The following is a 15,414-nucleotide window of genomic DNA, read 5'->3' on the forward strand; positions in this document are numbered from 1 at the left end:
GTGTTGTTTGGTATAAACAGGTAGCCATTCAGAGAGGCTTCAAATCGTTTCAGGAGTGCCAGGGCATCTCACAAAACCCAAAGTCACTCAGCCCTGCCAGTCCCCAAGCTCTCATTGCCTTGGTGGCTGATCCTGTGTGTAGCCCTCCCTGGCCTTGTGTGAACCGTAAGTATGTGTAGGTGGAGGTGGTGCCATGGCTAGCACCTTAATTCACGTGCTTTGTACTAAAAAGAGCAGGCTGGCACTGCAGACAGACTGGTGAAGTCAGGGCACAAGCCCCAGCTTTTTTGGGGGCCCCCTCTTTCCTGCTCTGTGATCTGGGCAACACTCCTGATCCCAGCCTCACTCTGCAGATCTTAGATGACCCAGGCAAGGTACTTTAAAAGGTTAGGGGCACACAGGATCAAGTCACCTTTCCTGCTGTTTCTTTTTCCCCCCACTTTTCTGGACCTGATATGGACATTAGATAGTAATCCCCAGTGAGGGGGGACAGATGCTGAGAGGACAGGTCCTTGAAGCCTGAGCAATTATTAGGTTAGTGCAAAAGTAATTGCGGTTTTGCAATTAAAAGTAATGTCAAAAACCACGATTACTTTTACGTCAACCTACTTATAACAAACGGTAGTAAGGATTTGTTTAGCAGAACCTGGAGTGCCTCAGCCAGGGGTCCTGGCTGTGCCCACGTTAGCAAGGCAGCAAGACGTGGTGAAGTGACCATCCCTGACCAAGGACCTGATAAGGGCCTGGCCCATGCACTCCTTCAGCGTTCTCAGAAATGTGGCCAACTTCTAAATTTCCCTTGAAGTCAGTGGTGATCTTTTTTTTTTTTTCTTTTTTTTTTTAAGACGGAGTTTCGCTCTGTAGCCCAGGCTGGAGTGCAGTGCCGCCATCTTGGCTCACTGCAAGTTCCGCCTTCCGGGTTCACGCCATTCTCCTGCCTCAGCCTCCCCAGTAGCTGGGACTACAGGCGCCCGCCACCACGCCCAACTAATTTTTTGTGTTTTTTAGTAGAGACGGAATTTCACCGTGTTAGCCACGATGGTCTCGATCTCCTGACCTCGTGATCTGCCTACCTCAGCCTCCCAAAGTGCTGGGATTACAGGCGTGAGCCACGGCGCTCTGCCACACAACTAATTTTCAAAGCACGAGAGACATGGAGTGGGTGACTAGGCACTGACCAAGGAGGCCCCCACGGTCAGGGAAGACCCCTGCAACTTGTGTGTCCCATGGTGACTTCTTCTTCCAGAACGATTCAAAACACATGATAAGTGAAATTGTGACCAGTGCTGCAGTGGCACAGCTCGTTGGGCACTTCCTATGGACACTTGGCTGAGGGGTTTGCACATGCATTCTCATTCATTCCTGGACCCAGCCCTGACAGATGTCACCTCAGAAGGCCTCTTTCAGATGCATTCAGGTCCAACAGTCAGTTGGTTAATCAAAAGAAATGATTACAAAGCAAGGAACCGAAGAAACAGTTTCCTTTAAATCGTTCATTTTAACCCAAAACACATATGATAAGGCATTCACCAATCCCCATGTGGGACCCAGGCTTTTTGTTGAATATGAGACCACTGGTTGGTGTTTCCTATCATACACACACACACACACACACACACACACACACACGATTATATAAAAATATATATCATATATATATATATTTTTGCTTAAACCATACTCATAACATCATCTGATTTGCAGCTTTGGTTTCTTTAAAGTAGAGCAAGAACTCAAAGACATTAATGAAATAGTCTGCATGCAAAACCCTTCTAGAATCTTTTTATTTTTTAAGAGACAAGATCTAGCTCTGTCATCCATGCTGGAGTTTAGTGGCACGATCCTAGTTCACTGCAGCCTCAAACTCCTAGGCTCAAATGATCCTCCTACCTTAGCCTACTGAGTAGCTGGGAACACAGGTACACACCACCAAGTCTGGCTGAACTTTTAACAGTTTAGGTAGGGACTAGGTCTCACCATGTTGCCAAGGCTGGTCTTGAACTCCTGGTCCAAGTGATTCTCCTACCTTAGTCTCCCAAAGCACTGGGATTAGGTGTGAGCCATCTAGAATCTTTTACAATCATCTCTTTTTTTTGTCTTTTTGACACAGTCTCATTCTATCACCCAGACTGGAGTGCAGTGGTGCAATCGCAGCTCACTGCAACCTCTACTTCCTGGGCTCAAGTGATTCTTGTGCCTCAGCCTTCTGAGTAGCTGGGATTACAGGCATGTGCCACGATGTCTGGCTGATTTTTTGTATTTTTAGTAGAGATGGGGTTTTGCCATGTTGGCCAGGCTGGTCTCGAACTCCTGACCTCAAGTGATCTATCTACCTCGGCCTCCCAAGGTGCTGGGATTACAAGTGTGAGCCACTGCGCCTGGCCAATCATCTCATTTTTTTTTTTTTTTTTTTTTTTTTTTTTGAGGCTCAATTTTGAGTCCTTTCAAAGCATTCAACTTTTTCTCATAAGAAAATTTGAAAAAGAAAACCCTCTTCATCAAGCCTGTAATCCCAGCACTTTGGGAGGCCGAGACGGGCAGATCACAAGGTCAGGAGATCGAGACCATCCTGGCTAACATGGTGAAACCCCGTCTCTACTAAAAAATACAAAAAACTAGCCGGGCGAGGTGGCGGGCGCCTGTAGTCCCAGCTACTCGGGAGGCTGAGGCAGGAGAATGGCGTGAACCCGGGAGGCAGAGCTTGCAGTGAGCCGAGATCGCGCCACTGCACTCCAGCCTAGGCGGCAGAACGAGACTCCGTCTCAAAAAAAAAAAAAAAAAAAAAAAAAGAGAGAAAACCCTGTTCGCATCTAATTGACTTGCCTAATATTTACTGAACTTGTATAATGATAATGACAAGCATAACTGGTGTACATAGATGTGGTGGCAAGGGAGACCAGAAGAACAAGGAGCCAAGGTGGGCTGGGCCTGCTGAGCTCGCTCCCCTGGAGGTTCAGGTGAGATGGGTCATGCAGCTATAGCCTTTCTCTGCTCCCAGAAAGCCAGAGGAATGTGGTCTACCCCAGATAGCATGGATCAGATTCCAGCAGGGACCCTGATCCTTCTTATTTGAGCCTCTCAGGGCATGGTCTCACTTATGTCACTATCCACCCTCCCTTCCCTAGATACGCCTTTCTAGAGCACGACATCGTCCTTGCCCTGTCCTTCCTGCTGAATGACCTCAGCCCAGTCTGCCGGGGGAACCTGTACAAGGCATACATGCAGCTGGTCCAGGTGCCTAGAGGTAGGCTCGCGTCCTGCACACAGATCTGCTGGGCACTCAAGTTGTCCATCGGTCTCCTCTCCAGGTCACATATGTACCAGGGTGTGGATCATCAACTTTTTATTAAATTACAACATACATATTAGAAAAGTACATATCCGCTGGGTGCGATGGCTCACGCCTGTAATCCCAGCACTTTGGGAGGCCGAGGCAGGCAGATCACGAGGTCAGGAGTTCGACACCAGCCTGGCCAATATGGTAAAACCTTGTCTCTACTAAAAATACAAAAATTAGCCAGGTGTGGTGGTGTGCACCTGTAGTCCCAGCTACTCAACAGGCTGAGGCAGAAGAATCGCTTGAACCTGGGAGGCAGAGGTTGCAGTGAGCCAAGATCATGCCATTGCACTCTAGCCCAGGGGACAGTGCAAGACTCTGTCTCAAGACAAAAAAAAAAAAAAAAAGAAAGGAAAAAAAGACAAGCACATATACTAAACAAACATTTGGTTAAATTGTTCTGAGTGAACATGTCATGTAACTGCCAACCCAATCAAGACATGAAGAATATTTACCACCTCTCCAGAAACTTCCCACATGCTCATACTGGGTATTACCCTTACCAATGATAAACAGTGTCTTCAATTTATAAGACTATATATAGATGATGCCCCTTTTAAAACTTTACATAAATGGAAACATACAGCTTGTAATATCTTGCTTGTAGCTACTTTTGCTTAACGTTTTATTTCTGAGATTTACATGTGGTATGTATTACTGATTTTTGCTGGTTAATGCTGGAGTATGGTATTTACACTATGTGAGTATACAACATTCCATTTACTTACCCATTCCATTGCTGATGGACATCTGAATTGTTTCTAGCTTATGGCTACCAAGAATAGAGTGGCTATAAATGTCTTTTGATGGACATGTATATGCATTTATTTCAAAACATACCTAAGAAGAGAATGGCTGGCCTGGGTAAGTTTGTGTTCAGCTTTTAGAAGGTAGTACCTGGCTGGGCATGGTGGCTCACACCTTTAATCCCAGCACTTTGGGAGGCCAAGGCGGGTGAATCACAAGGTCAGAAGATCGAGACCATCCTGGCAAACATGGTGAAACCCCGTTTCTACTAAAAATACAAAAAAAATTAGCTGGGCGTGGTGGCGGGTGCCTGTACTCCCAGCTACTCGAGAGGCTGAGGCAGGAGAATGGCATGAACCCAGGAGGTGGAGCTTGTAGTGAGCAGAGATTGCGCCACTGCACTGGGCAACAGAGCAAGACTCCGTTTAAAAAAAAAAAGAAGGTAGTACCCAATGGTTTTCTAAAATATTTGCATCTGGCACATGCCATGTCCCAGCTACCAAAGAGCCTGAAGCAGGTGTATTGCTTGAGCCTAGAAGTTCTAGGCTGTAGTGCCCTATGCCCATCAGGTGTCTGCACTGTTTGGCATCAATATGGTGACCTCCTGAGATGGGGGGACCACCATTTGCCTAAGGAGGGGTGAACTAGCCCAGACCAGAAACAGAGCAGGTCAAAACTCCTGTGCCGATCAGTAATGGGACTGCAACTATAAATAACCACTGCATTCCAGCCTGAGCAATGTAGCAGGATCCTGTCTCTAAAAAAATGTAAATAAAATATTTATACCAATTTATACTTCCATTAGCAGTATATGAGAGTTGCAAGTGCTTTACATCCTCATCAATCGTAGATTTTTTTCTTTTTATTTTAGCTATTTTGGTGGGTGTGTAGTAGTATCTCATTTTGGTTTTAATTTATATTTCCCTGATGATTAAAAGGGGATGTCCTGTAAATGTTTTCTTTTGTGAAATACCATAGCACACATTTAAGGGATAAAAAAGGCCTGCCCCAGAGGCAATGTTGCGTACAGTTCCTGGCCCACCAGCCCCGCTGATTAGATGGGGCATCCGGGGTAACAGCTACCCAGTAACCACAGCTAGAGAGTTAAGATTTATGGCAGATTGATATCTGCCCGGTTGCATGATGCAATAAGTTTTAGACGAGGGAATCATTTCAAGGGCCATGATAGGAGGCCGTGAAGGGGATACCTTAGCTCAAGGTGGATAAACAGATGTCATAGCCCAGGAGTCAGATGAACCTGGGCTCCGTCTGCCCTTCCCCTCACTCCCTGTGTGCCCCGGACAGGTTATTTCCCATGTCTAAAGTACCTGCCTCAGAGGCTAGAAGTGAAGATGAAGTGGAAACGCTGGCCTGGTGTATAGCTCAGCGTCCTGCCAAAGGATGGAGTGTAAATGCTCAAAACCAGGCGTGAGCATTCCCTGGGTTGAGGCTCAGAGAGAAATGACTATGGGATCAGGCGTAGATAGGCAGGCCCAACAGAGCAGAGCCCGTGAGGGTCCAGGTTTGTTGCTTGGCCCTGAAGCACATCTTCTTCCAGCTGATCTGGGCTAGGAGTTGAGCACGCTAGGGCTATGGTTTTTTAAAAATACCACCATGCCCCTGGTCCTCTCCCAGACCACCAGGATCAGTCTCTGGGGGTGGGGCCCTGCACATATGTTTCTGAAAACACACCTTGAATGCTAGTCATACGTGTCCCAGGGTTGAGAGCCCCTGGTTTATTAGGGTGATCCACAGGGGACCAGTGCTGGGTTGAGCTAAATGAATGCCCTGCACTCACCATGCAGGAACCTGAGGAATAAGCAAGGGTCTTGTCTGCTCATTCTTGGAGTGTGGAGAGAGGGAACTTGCTGCTCTCAACCAGTCCTCTTACAATGATTGTGAACTACTTAAGGCATTCCCAGAAGTACAGAGATGGTGATAAGGAACATTGGATACCACCAGCCAGCATTGCCAAATCTTCACATTCTACATCAATATTTTATACTTGCTCGAAATTTTTATTTGAAGAAATCATAGGTACAGTCCAAGCACCCTGTGAACCTCCCCCCACCCACAGCACTCTTCCTCCTGCCTTTCCTTGAGCCACCAATAATTTGGTGACTACGTCCTCAAAATGCATATCTTTATATTTTACCACAGATATAATTACATACGGACTATATATAATCTTGCTTTGCATGTTTTAAAACTATGTAAGTGGATCTTGCTGTACATATCCCTCTGCTACTTCCAAAACCTTAAAAAACCTAAACAACATTAGAGATTTATAGAAATTTTGAGATGAATCCATGTCGCGCCCCTGGCTGTATTTCATTCATTTCCATCACTGCACACTGTTCCGGTGTTTGAATATAGCACGATACACTCGCCCATCCCAGGCTGGCAGGCTTGTTGATTGTACTCCTGTACTGCAGAAGGACTGTGCCATGGCTGTTCCTGCCCAGGGCTTCCTGGTACCCTGGAAAGAGAGTCCCCTAAGGCCTCTGCCAGGGAGGGCATCACTGAACCAGGGAGAATGTGTGTTTGCCTTCAGCTTTGCTGGATATCGCAACTGTTTCCAGCCCAGCCTCTGGCCTCCAGAGAGCCCGGGGAATATCTCAGCCTGATGAATGTGCTATGGTGTTTCACTGTGATGTGGCTTTACTGTCCCTGTCCTGGTGAGAGGAAACATCTTCCCTGTGCCTGACACCTCCTCAGATTCCTCTCCTGCGCAGTGCCTCTGGAGAGAGTCTGTTCATTCTGTCGCCGAGTTGTTTTTCCATTTCTTATTGATTTGAAGGAGTGTGTAATTTATCCTGGATTCCAACCCTTTGTCAGTTACGTACATTGCAAATATCATTTCCCAGGCTGTTTTCTTGGCTTCTCACTGTGCCTTTGTTGATTCACTGCTGCAGCAGTTCTTCTTTCTTTTCTTTTCTTTTTTCTTTTCTTTTCTTCTTATCTTTTCTTTCTTTTTCTGAGACGGAGTCTCGCTCTCTCACCCAGGCTGGAGGGCAGTGGTGTGTCTCAGCTCACTGCAACCTCCACCTCCCAGGTTCAAGTGATTCTCCTGCCGCAGTCTCCCGAGTAGCTGGGAGTACAGGTACGCGCCACCATGCCCAGCTAATTTTTGTATTTTTAGTAGAGATGGGGTTTCTCTATGTTGGCCAGGCTGGTCTTGAACTCCTGACCTCATGATCCGCCTGCCTTGGCCTCCCAAAGTGCTGGGATTACAGGTGTGAGCCACCGCGCCCGGCCCTAGCAGTTTTTCATTTGAATAATGTAGTCAATTTCATCAGTTTTTTTCCTCTGGGCTTTTTTTTTTTTTTTTTTTTGAGTGCCATGTAAGAGAATCTTTACTCTGACTCATGAAGATATTCTGCCATATTTTCTTCTAAAATGTACGAGTTTGCTTTTCCCCATCTCCTCCCCTTGGCTTTTTCTGTAGTCCACAAACACCGGGTACACCATTAGGAGTAGGGGACTGTGGGGCCGGGCAAGGTGGCTCAGGCCTGTAATCCCAGCACTTTGGGAGGCTGAGGCGGGCGGATCATGAGGTCAGGAGATCAAGACCATCCTGGCTAACACGGTGAAACCCCGTCTCTACTAAAAATACAAAAAAAAAAAAAAAAAAAAAAAAGTCAGGCGACGTGGCCGGCGCCTATAGTCCCAGCTACTCGGGAGGCTGAGGCGGGAGAATGGAGTGAACCCAGGAGGCGGAGCTTGCAGTGAGTCGAGATCATGCCGCCTCACTCGAGCCTAGGCAACAGAGCGAAACTCTTGTCTCAAAAAAAAAAAAAAAAAAGAAAGAAAGAAAGGAGTAGGGGGCTGTGGTACTGACAAGCTCACAAACAAAAGCCTCACTGGGGCTCAGGGTGGGGAGCCTCGGCCCTTCATCGCAGGGTTTGCTGGCTGCTGTTTGTGATCTGTGAAGGGCCCAGAAGGGAAGCCTGGGACACTGGCTATGCAGGGGACAGTTGGACAATGAGCAGAGGGAGGAAGGGAAGGGGGCAAATAGCGGGTGCCCAGGAGATCCGTTCTGGGGTACACTGAATGCTGTGGCCTCTGGATTAGCCAGTGTGACTGTGCCCCTTGTGGTGTCCTTCATGGGCCTCCGGATGGGGGCCTGGGGGACGACGAGGGCATCTATTTCAGTGGCTCTATTCTTACCAGCATGTGGCCTTGGGCAGTAGCATCACCTATGAGAGTGTGGGTGTCATCTGTGTGGCTAAGCTGGGACAGTCTCTGAGCAGGGCTTAGCTGGCTCCCAGCGGATGCTGGTGCCCATTGGTATGGTTTCCTATCAGTGGCCACACTGGAAGGCCGTTTTCACCATGGCACCCTCTGCACCTGGCAGGGCACCTGGCATATGGGTAGCACTCAATAAATATTGGTTGTTTAGTAGGTTTTATGTCATATCTTAAAGGATCACTTGTTGGTTGTCTTCTTGCTACGGTTCACTTACCTGCTTGCTCATTCATTCATTCATTTGACAGTATGTGTTGGGCCCCTGCTCTGTTCTGGCCACTGTGCCTCAGTCTCTTCCCCTGAGTCATGGGTGTCTGTGGGAGAATGGTTTCAGAGTCTTTGCTCTGGCCAGGTCTGACTTGCATGATTTCCCAGAGTAACCAGGAGGGGGCACCCCAGGACTGAGGATCGTCCCAGGTGGGCCCTGGCCTTGCAGGGGCCCTGGGTCCATGCTGCCACGCTCAGTCACAGGTAGCGGTGGCTCCGCATTTCTCTAAGTTCCTTCCAGGCTGGCTTCTCATGCCTGGTGGTGGTGCCGTGTCAGGAGAGGAGAAACTAGGATTGTAGAGGCAGATGCCACACACAGGCTGCCAGCCCAGGCTCCCTGCCAGCTGGGCCCTGAGTGACACACAGGGTCCGCTTCTGCTCCGTAGCCTGTCTAACCCCATGAGAAAACAGGTTTCATTTTGTGGGAGAGAGAATTCTGTGGCTGAAATTGACAATTCTTCTCTAACCAGATTTGGGGTGCAGTTGAACAGCTCAGGGCCCCCGGAAGTATCCCTCTACCATCCCACCGGTTCTGACTGGGCACACCTGTGAGTCTGTTTTGGCCCTGCCTCCAGTCACCCTCTCCTTGTGCCAGGCTCTGAGACCCCAGCCCAGCTTTAGCAGCAGCATGATGGGGCCTGTTTGACCCTGACTCCACATGTGTGCAGCCTGGGGGTGGAGACAGATGACCCTCCCAGCCCAGGGGAGAGCACCAGCCTGGGAGGAGGAGGGAGGCAGCAAGGATGCACCTGGGCCCTGCCTGTGGAAATTGGCTCCTTGACCTCGGAAAGGAGCAGAACTGGGCTTGGGAGTGGGAGGGTGCCGCAGGGGAAATGTCTGGATGCAGTTTAATCCAAGTCATTTGGGAGTGCAGGGGACATCCCTGGAGTCATAGCATCTAGGCTAGGGAGAAATCTGGGGTCTACAGCCATATCACCCAGAATGCACCCAAATCTCATCTGAATCCCAGTACGTGGGCTGCTGGAGAAGCAAAGTAGGTGCTCCTGCTGCAGTGAGCGGTGCACCTCATCCCAGGCTAGTGGCCTTGGGTGGGCCACCACTGCATCTGTCCCTCCTCAGCAGCCACCCGTGGACACACAGCATCCTTTGATGGGCCTAGAGAAGCCCCCTCCTCCTCCTGCCCTTGATGCCACAGGGTGAGGGGTGGAGGCCAGCTGCCCTAGAGGAGCAGGCCCTTTTCTGTCTTGCCTGCCCTCAGGGCGGGGTGTACCAGGACCCCAGGCACATCCTCGGCCTGACAGTCTTTGGTGGGTAGTTGTACCGGATTCCTAGACTTAACGGGAATGATGGTCACCGATAGGAACACTCTGGCCTCTTGGTTCCCGGACTGCCAGGCCTCCCCCTCTCGTCGGGCTCATCTGGGTGAGGTGAGTGTCCATGGCAAGGTCTAGCCTCAGTGTTGCCCCAAGTCTTCATGGTACAGTGCAGCCCTTCCTGGCACTGTCACCTGAGCCAGATGGACCCATTTGTTCTGGATGGCTGATGTTGGAAGTAGGGTGCCAGGGCCTGTGGCCGCTGTGGGGATCTGGGGAATGTGGACAGAGTAAAGCCCCTCAGGTCCTGGCCTGGTGGGGTCACTTGTCACACATTGTGTGATGCTGGTAAGTCACTGCCTCTCAGGGTCTCTGCTTCCACCTCTGTAGAATGGAATCAAGCATCTTGGCCTCCCATGAGTGTGCTTCCGCAGTGAGCAGTCACAGAGGAGAGCTGGGATTATCATGACCACTGTTGTTGACCCATTGCAAACCAGGTGACCACAGGGGCTATAGGTGAGGATGGCAATATCCCACAGGAAGCCACATGATGGTGGGTCCTGGGAAAGGAGTCTGGAGCTGCGTGAAGTAGGACAAGGCGGGGTTAGTCACCTGCAGAGGGTAGGGCCGGTCCAGCCGTCCGCAGAGCCTCCCCTTCAGGCACCCTGCCACCTGCTCTGGCCTCCTCTCACCAGCTCCCTTGGTGCGTCCTGGTGCTTACCTCCCCTGGGCTAAGACTCCTGGACCCTCCCAGCTTAGCATGCACCTTCTCTGTGGGGCATTGTTTGGAGGGACGAGGTGGATCAGAGGTGCCGGCCTTGAGCTGCTCAATGGAGTTTCCAACACCCCTTCCCACTCCACCCTGGAGCCCTGGCAGATGGAATGTGGGGAAGGAGGAGACTTCCAAGAAGCCGCCCAGGTGACTTTGAGTTGAGAGGATGGGGAAGGACATGTCAGGCAAAGGGATCGTTGGGAGCAAGAGCGGAACAAGGCAGGTTCAGGAGGAGAACCAGTGCAGGTGAACTGCAGGGGAGGACAGAGCCAGAGAGGCCGACGGCGCCCGAGGTTTCCCTGCAGCCTGCAGGGGAACTGGAGACTCCTGACTAGGTTCTGGGAACCAGGAGAAACCACGCTCCAGGGAAGGCCACCTCTGATCTTTGCACACATTAGGAAGCAAGGCTCAATCCCTTTCTCCCTTTAGCCATGTATTTTTAGATTAAAGATGCTCACGGCGAAATTACTGCTCTTTTCACAGTTGGCATTAAAAGCACAAAATAAGTCTCAACGATTTTAAGTCACACGTTATTTCTTCAGAAACAAAAGCCCCTTTGGGTTCTGGCTGTTTGGTGACGTAGGAAGGTGTGAAGGGAGTCCCTGCGTGGGCTTAGGAGTGGGGATGGGGCGGTGACAGTGCCAAGGCTGCGTGTGTATCTGCGTACGTGTGCATGTGCTTGTGTGCGTGCATGTGTGTGTGTGCCTGCCGACCCCCCACTTTGCTTGAGGTCCTGCTTTGAGGAGGAGGCTGCAGGGTGGTTCTGTGCTGCTCCCTGTAGGTTTCTGTCCTGTGCAGGTGCTGATCCAGGCGAGGACCCCGGCAGCAGGAAAGATCAGCTCCAGGGGGAGGAGGACAGCTCCCTGGCCTGGTGAATCCTGGCTTGACTGCTCCCTGGCCTCAGGCACCTTTCCTCGTCTGTAAAATGGGCACCTCTGGCAACCTGCCGAGGTGGGGTGTTACATAAAATCATTAGTAAGGAGCTCGACTCCGTGTCTGGTTCGCAGCAGACCCTTGGTGAATGCATTCCATTGACTTCTGATCAGCACTTTTCCACTATATCCAGATACCTCTAACCACACAAGCCAGTCAGCAAGCACTGCATGCTCAGGGACCCCTCCTCCCCACAACCCTACAAGGTTTGCCCTACACTACTGGGGGCACAAGCACCCTCCAGGCCCTCAGGGCACCTCTTGCATTCTGCAGGATGACTCTGACCTTGGCCAAGGTGTCCACATGGTGGAGGGGTCTAGGGTATGGCACAGCCTGGGTCAGTTTTGGGTGGGGTCTTGGGGGCAGCAGGAGGGGCAGGAGTCATCATCACCCACAAACCTCCACACCAGGACTGCATGGACCTGGCAGGTTTCCCCTTTGCAGTTTCTTTCCTCTCATGATGTTTATTCTTGATGTTCATTGCAAAATGACTACCTAAATGTATGGAGGTATAGGGGTAGGGTTTGGAATATGGGACCTCAGAATGGAGGTGTCCCCGGCTGCCCTCCCAGATGGCACCAAGTCCAGCCACAGGTCAGCCACACACATAGCACACCAGGACAATGCTGGGCTCCATTCAGGGTATTTTATTTTCTTAAAGTAGACAACCTTTGACTTTCATCCAATCACCGGCTTCTCGTTCTCCCGTACATCTCTTCACGTCCTTGGCTGTGATTCTGTGCACTGACCTCAGACACACAGCTACTGCACGGAGAGAGGGAGGGAGACCCAGCAAGGGTTCCAGTGGTGCCTCTCCTCTCCATGGCGCAGTTCGTATTTATACACGGCCCTTGGCGAAGGTCCTTTCCACACGGTTGCCCACAGGCCCTGGGACAGGAAGGCCCAGATCAGGGTCCCAGCAGGGCCTCCCTCAGGCCACAACGCTGGCTGTGCCTTCACAGGGGTCAGAGCATTCCCAGCCAGTCTCAGGCGCAGGGCATGCCGGGACCAGGGGTGCCACCTCTTTCTCCCCTTCCTTCACTCAGCAAAGCCACAAATAATTTACTCTTTAAATACCAAGACACTTAGCTATTGTTCATTTGCTCCCAGGTGAAAGAACCTTCTTTAAATACGTCGCGTTTATTTTCTTAAATAAAAACAAAGCAGAAAACTGCACCATTAACAAGAGGACACTGCAGAGGCTTATGTACAACACGTGTCCCGCGAGGCTGGCGCAGGACTGCCACTCACTCCAAAATTTCTTTGGAGCAGAGAGACAGAATCGTCCAGATAACAACTTTTACACTCAGCAAGCCAGACACAAAAAAGACCACCTGAAAAAAAAATATGTTTTGAAAATCTGCATTTAAAAAAGAATACTCAACCGCATTGGAAATTTTTTTCTGCGAAACACCACGAGATTTGGCCAAAAAAAAAAAAAAAAAAAAAAAAAAAGAATGTCAGAGAAGGAAAACTAGATTTTGATTTATAAAACATCAGACTAGTAGAAGAAAAGCTGGAATCCCAGCTGGCCTAGTTTGAAATAAATCGTGCCACTCGTTTTGTTGTGTTGGTTTTTGCTGCATATTTTGAAGCTGTTTAAAAAGAGCTGTGAGTGGCTGGAGGTCTGGTTAGTGCTGTCACCTGGCTCCTAAGGTCCCGGGTCCAGAATGAAAGTGGTGCTGAGCAGCTGTGTGCAGGCCAGCAGGGAAGGTGCACAGACCCTGCACTGGCCCTCCCTCTTGGTCAGCGGCAAGGTCCCTAGGCCAGAGCTTGGGCAGTGAGCTGGCCCTCCTCCAGGTGACAGGGGCGCAGCTGGCCTACCTGGCCTCAGCCCTGCTGCCTATCCCCAACAATCCAATGCAGACCCCCAAGTGGAGTGGGGCCAACTCAGGAAGGCAAAGTGAAGGGGCAGGATGGGCTCGTAGTGACCTTGTGACAGCTTCTCAAGTCTTCAAGAGACCTCGACATTTTAGAGGATTTTGCCATCTCCAGATGTGTGTGTGTGCATGTGTATGTGTCTATCTACCTAGCAATCTATCCATATATATTTATGTTTGCAGAAATGTGGGGCCAAGGAGGCAGAGGCCAAGGGGCGGGGGGCATTCTTTAGGCCCCCTGTTTTCTGCCCCTGGGTTGGGCCTCTCTAGCACGCACTGGGGCATGACACCCCATAGGTTTCACCATAGGCAGGCGGGCCCAGGCCTGGCTCCTCAGCAAAGGCCAATGTACTTGAGATTGTTCTGTATGATGACGTCTGTCACCGCGTCAAAGACAAACTGGATGTTACTGGTGTCGGTGGCGCAGGTGAAGTGGGAGTAGATCTCCTTGGTCTCCTTGTTGCGGTTCAGGTCTTCAAACTGCCGCTGGATGTAGACGGCGGCCTCCTCGTACGTGTTCTGGCCCTTGTACTCGGGGAAGCAGATGGTGAGCGGGATGCGGCGGATTTTCTCTGCCAGCAGGTCCTTCTTGTTCAGGAAGAGGATGAGTGAGGTGTTGATGAACCAGTTGTTGTTGCAGATAGAGTCAAAGAGGCGCAAGCTCTCTGCCATCCGACTCTGGGGAAAGGAAATTACTGGCATTAATCAGGCCCGCAGCAGGCAGAAACAGACCTTAGGCCCACAACCCTGGCAGAGGAAGCCCTTGCCAGGGTCTCCAGCCCAAGGCTGGTCCCTGCAATGGCACCTCCTTCTGCTGGGGAGGCTCAGGTTAAATGTCTTCACCCATCTCCCACTGAAATAGCCGGCACCACCCTCCTTGCCTGTGGCAAGTGCTTGGAAGATATTCTCTTGCCCCTTTTGGGTCTCTCTTCTGGGTGCCAGTGACCTCAACATATAGCTTTGGGGCTACAGGTGTGCCAAGCACAGCCTCCTAAACCCCTGGGCACCTCCAGTTCCGAGGGCCCCCCAGTCTTCCCACTGCCCATCCACAGGCTGCCCCACACCTGCACAAGGAAGGCCATCTTCTACAGGAGCCCCCATCACATCACAGCTCCCTTAATGCAGGCGTTGGCAGCCTTGTGCCCTATCTGGGTTGTGGCCCAGTCCTTCAAAACTCTGATCTTTCCGTGTGGTACCATCAGACACTAGGCAGTCTGTGAGGGGGCAGCCTTCACTTCCATAACCAAAGTCTCCAGTTCTTGAGAGCTGGGAAGTAAACACCAGCCAGGGGCCAGGCTCCTCCCCTACCCTCCAGCTGCGGGCACTCCCACCAGCTGCTGCGGGGCATCTGGCATTGCCTCTCTGCCCAGGCAGGACCCTGGCATCCTGGACAGAGCTCTCAATACGCGCAGGAGTGTGGTGGCCCAGGAAGTGGCAGCGACCACAATGGAGCGTGGTGCCTGGCCGCTCCTAAATTCTCTTCTGAGAAACTTCCATGTGTTACAGTCAGGGGTCTGGGATTTTAAGAAGCATGATGCTCCTGTCTGACTCCCCAGTTCACCACTTCCCTGCAAAATGAATAAATTCTAACTTCTAGAAGGAGTAACTACCTGGAATTGCTGCTGGCAAAAGCTACCCCTGCTTCTAAGATAAACTCAATGAGCAAAGCATCCAACATCTGGAACCAGTCTGGCTTAGATCTGACGCTTTGGATTTAAGAACTTTTCTAGCTGGGCGCCGTGGCTCACGCCTGTAATCCCAGCACTTTGGGACGCCAAAGCGGGTGGATCATGAAGTCAGGAGTTCAAGATCAGCCTGGCCAACGTAGTGAAACCCCATCTCTACTAAAAATACAAAAAAAAAAAAAAAAAAAAAAAAAAAAAAAAAAAGCTGGGCATGGTGGCAGGCACCTATAGTCCCAGCTCCTTGGCAGGCTGAGGCAGGAGAATCACTTGA

General features: G+C 50.6%; 2 protein-coding genes across 3 annotated transcripts in view; one reads left to right on the plus strand and one right to left on the minus strand.

The window, feature by feature from the left end:
* RSPH14 (radial spoke head 14 homolog) overlaps positions 1-15,414 on the plus strand; it is an 83,576-nt gene that overhangs the window by 5,053 nt on the left and 63,109 nt on the right. The window contains exon 4 of the mRNA XM_007974874.3: positions 3,126-3,244. Coding sequence (XP_007973065.3) covers positions 3,126-3,244 — 119 coding nt within the window. The remainder of the gene's footprint in view (positions 1-3,125; positions 3,245-15,414) is intronic.
* GNAZ (G protein subunit alpha z) overlaps positions 12,211-15,414 on the minus strand; it is a 54,509-nt gene continuing 51,305 nt past the window's right edge. For both annotated transcript variants that reach the window (XM_007974873.3, XM_073006960.1), the window contains exon 3: positions 12,211-14,136. In XM_007974873.3, the coding sequence (XP_007973064.1) occupies positions 13,792-14,136 (345 nt within the window). In that variant the 3' untranslated portion in view covers positions 12,211-13,791. The remainder of the gene's footprint in view (positions 14,137-15,414) is intronic.

This window comes from Chlorocebus sabaeus, chromosome 19, assembly GCF_047675955.1.
Source record: "Chlorocebus sabaeus isolate Y175 chromosome 19, mChlSab1.0.hap1, whole genome shotgun sequence".
Classification (NCBI taxonomy): Eukaryota; Metazoa; Chordata; class Mammalia; order Primates; family Cercopithecidae; genus Chlorocebus; species Chlorocebus sabaeus.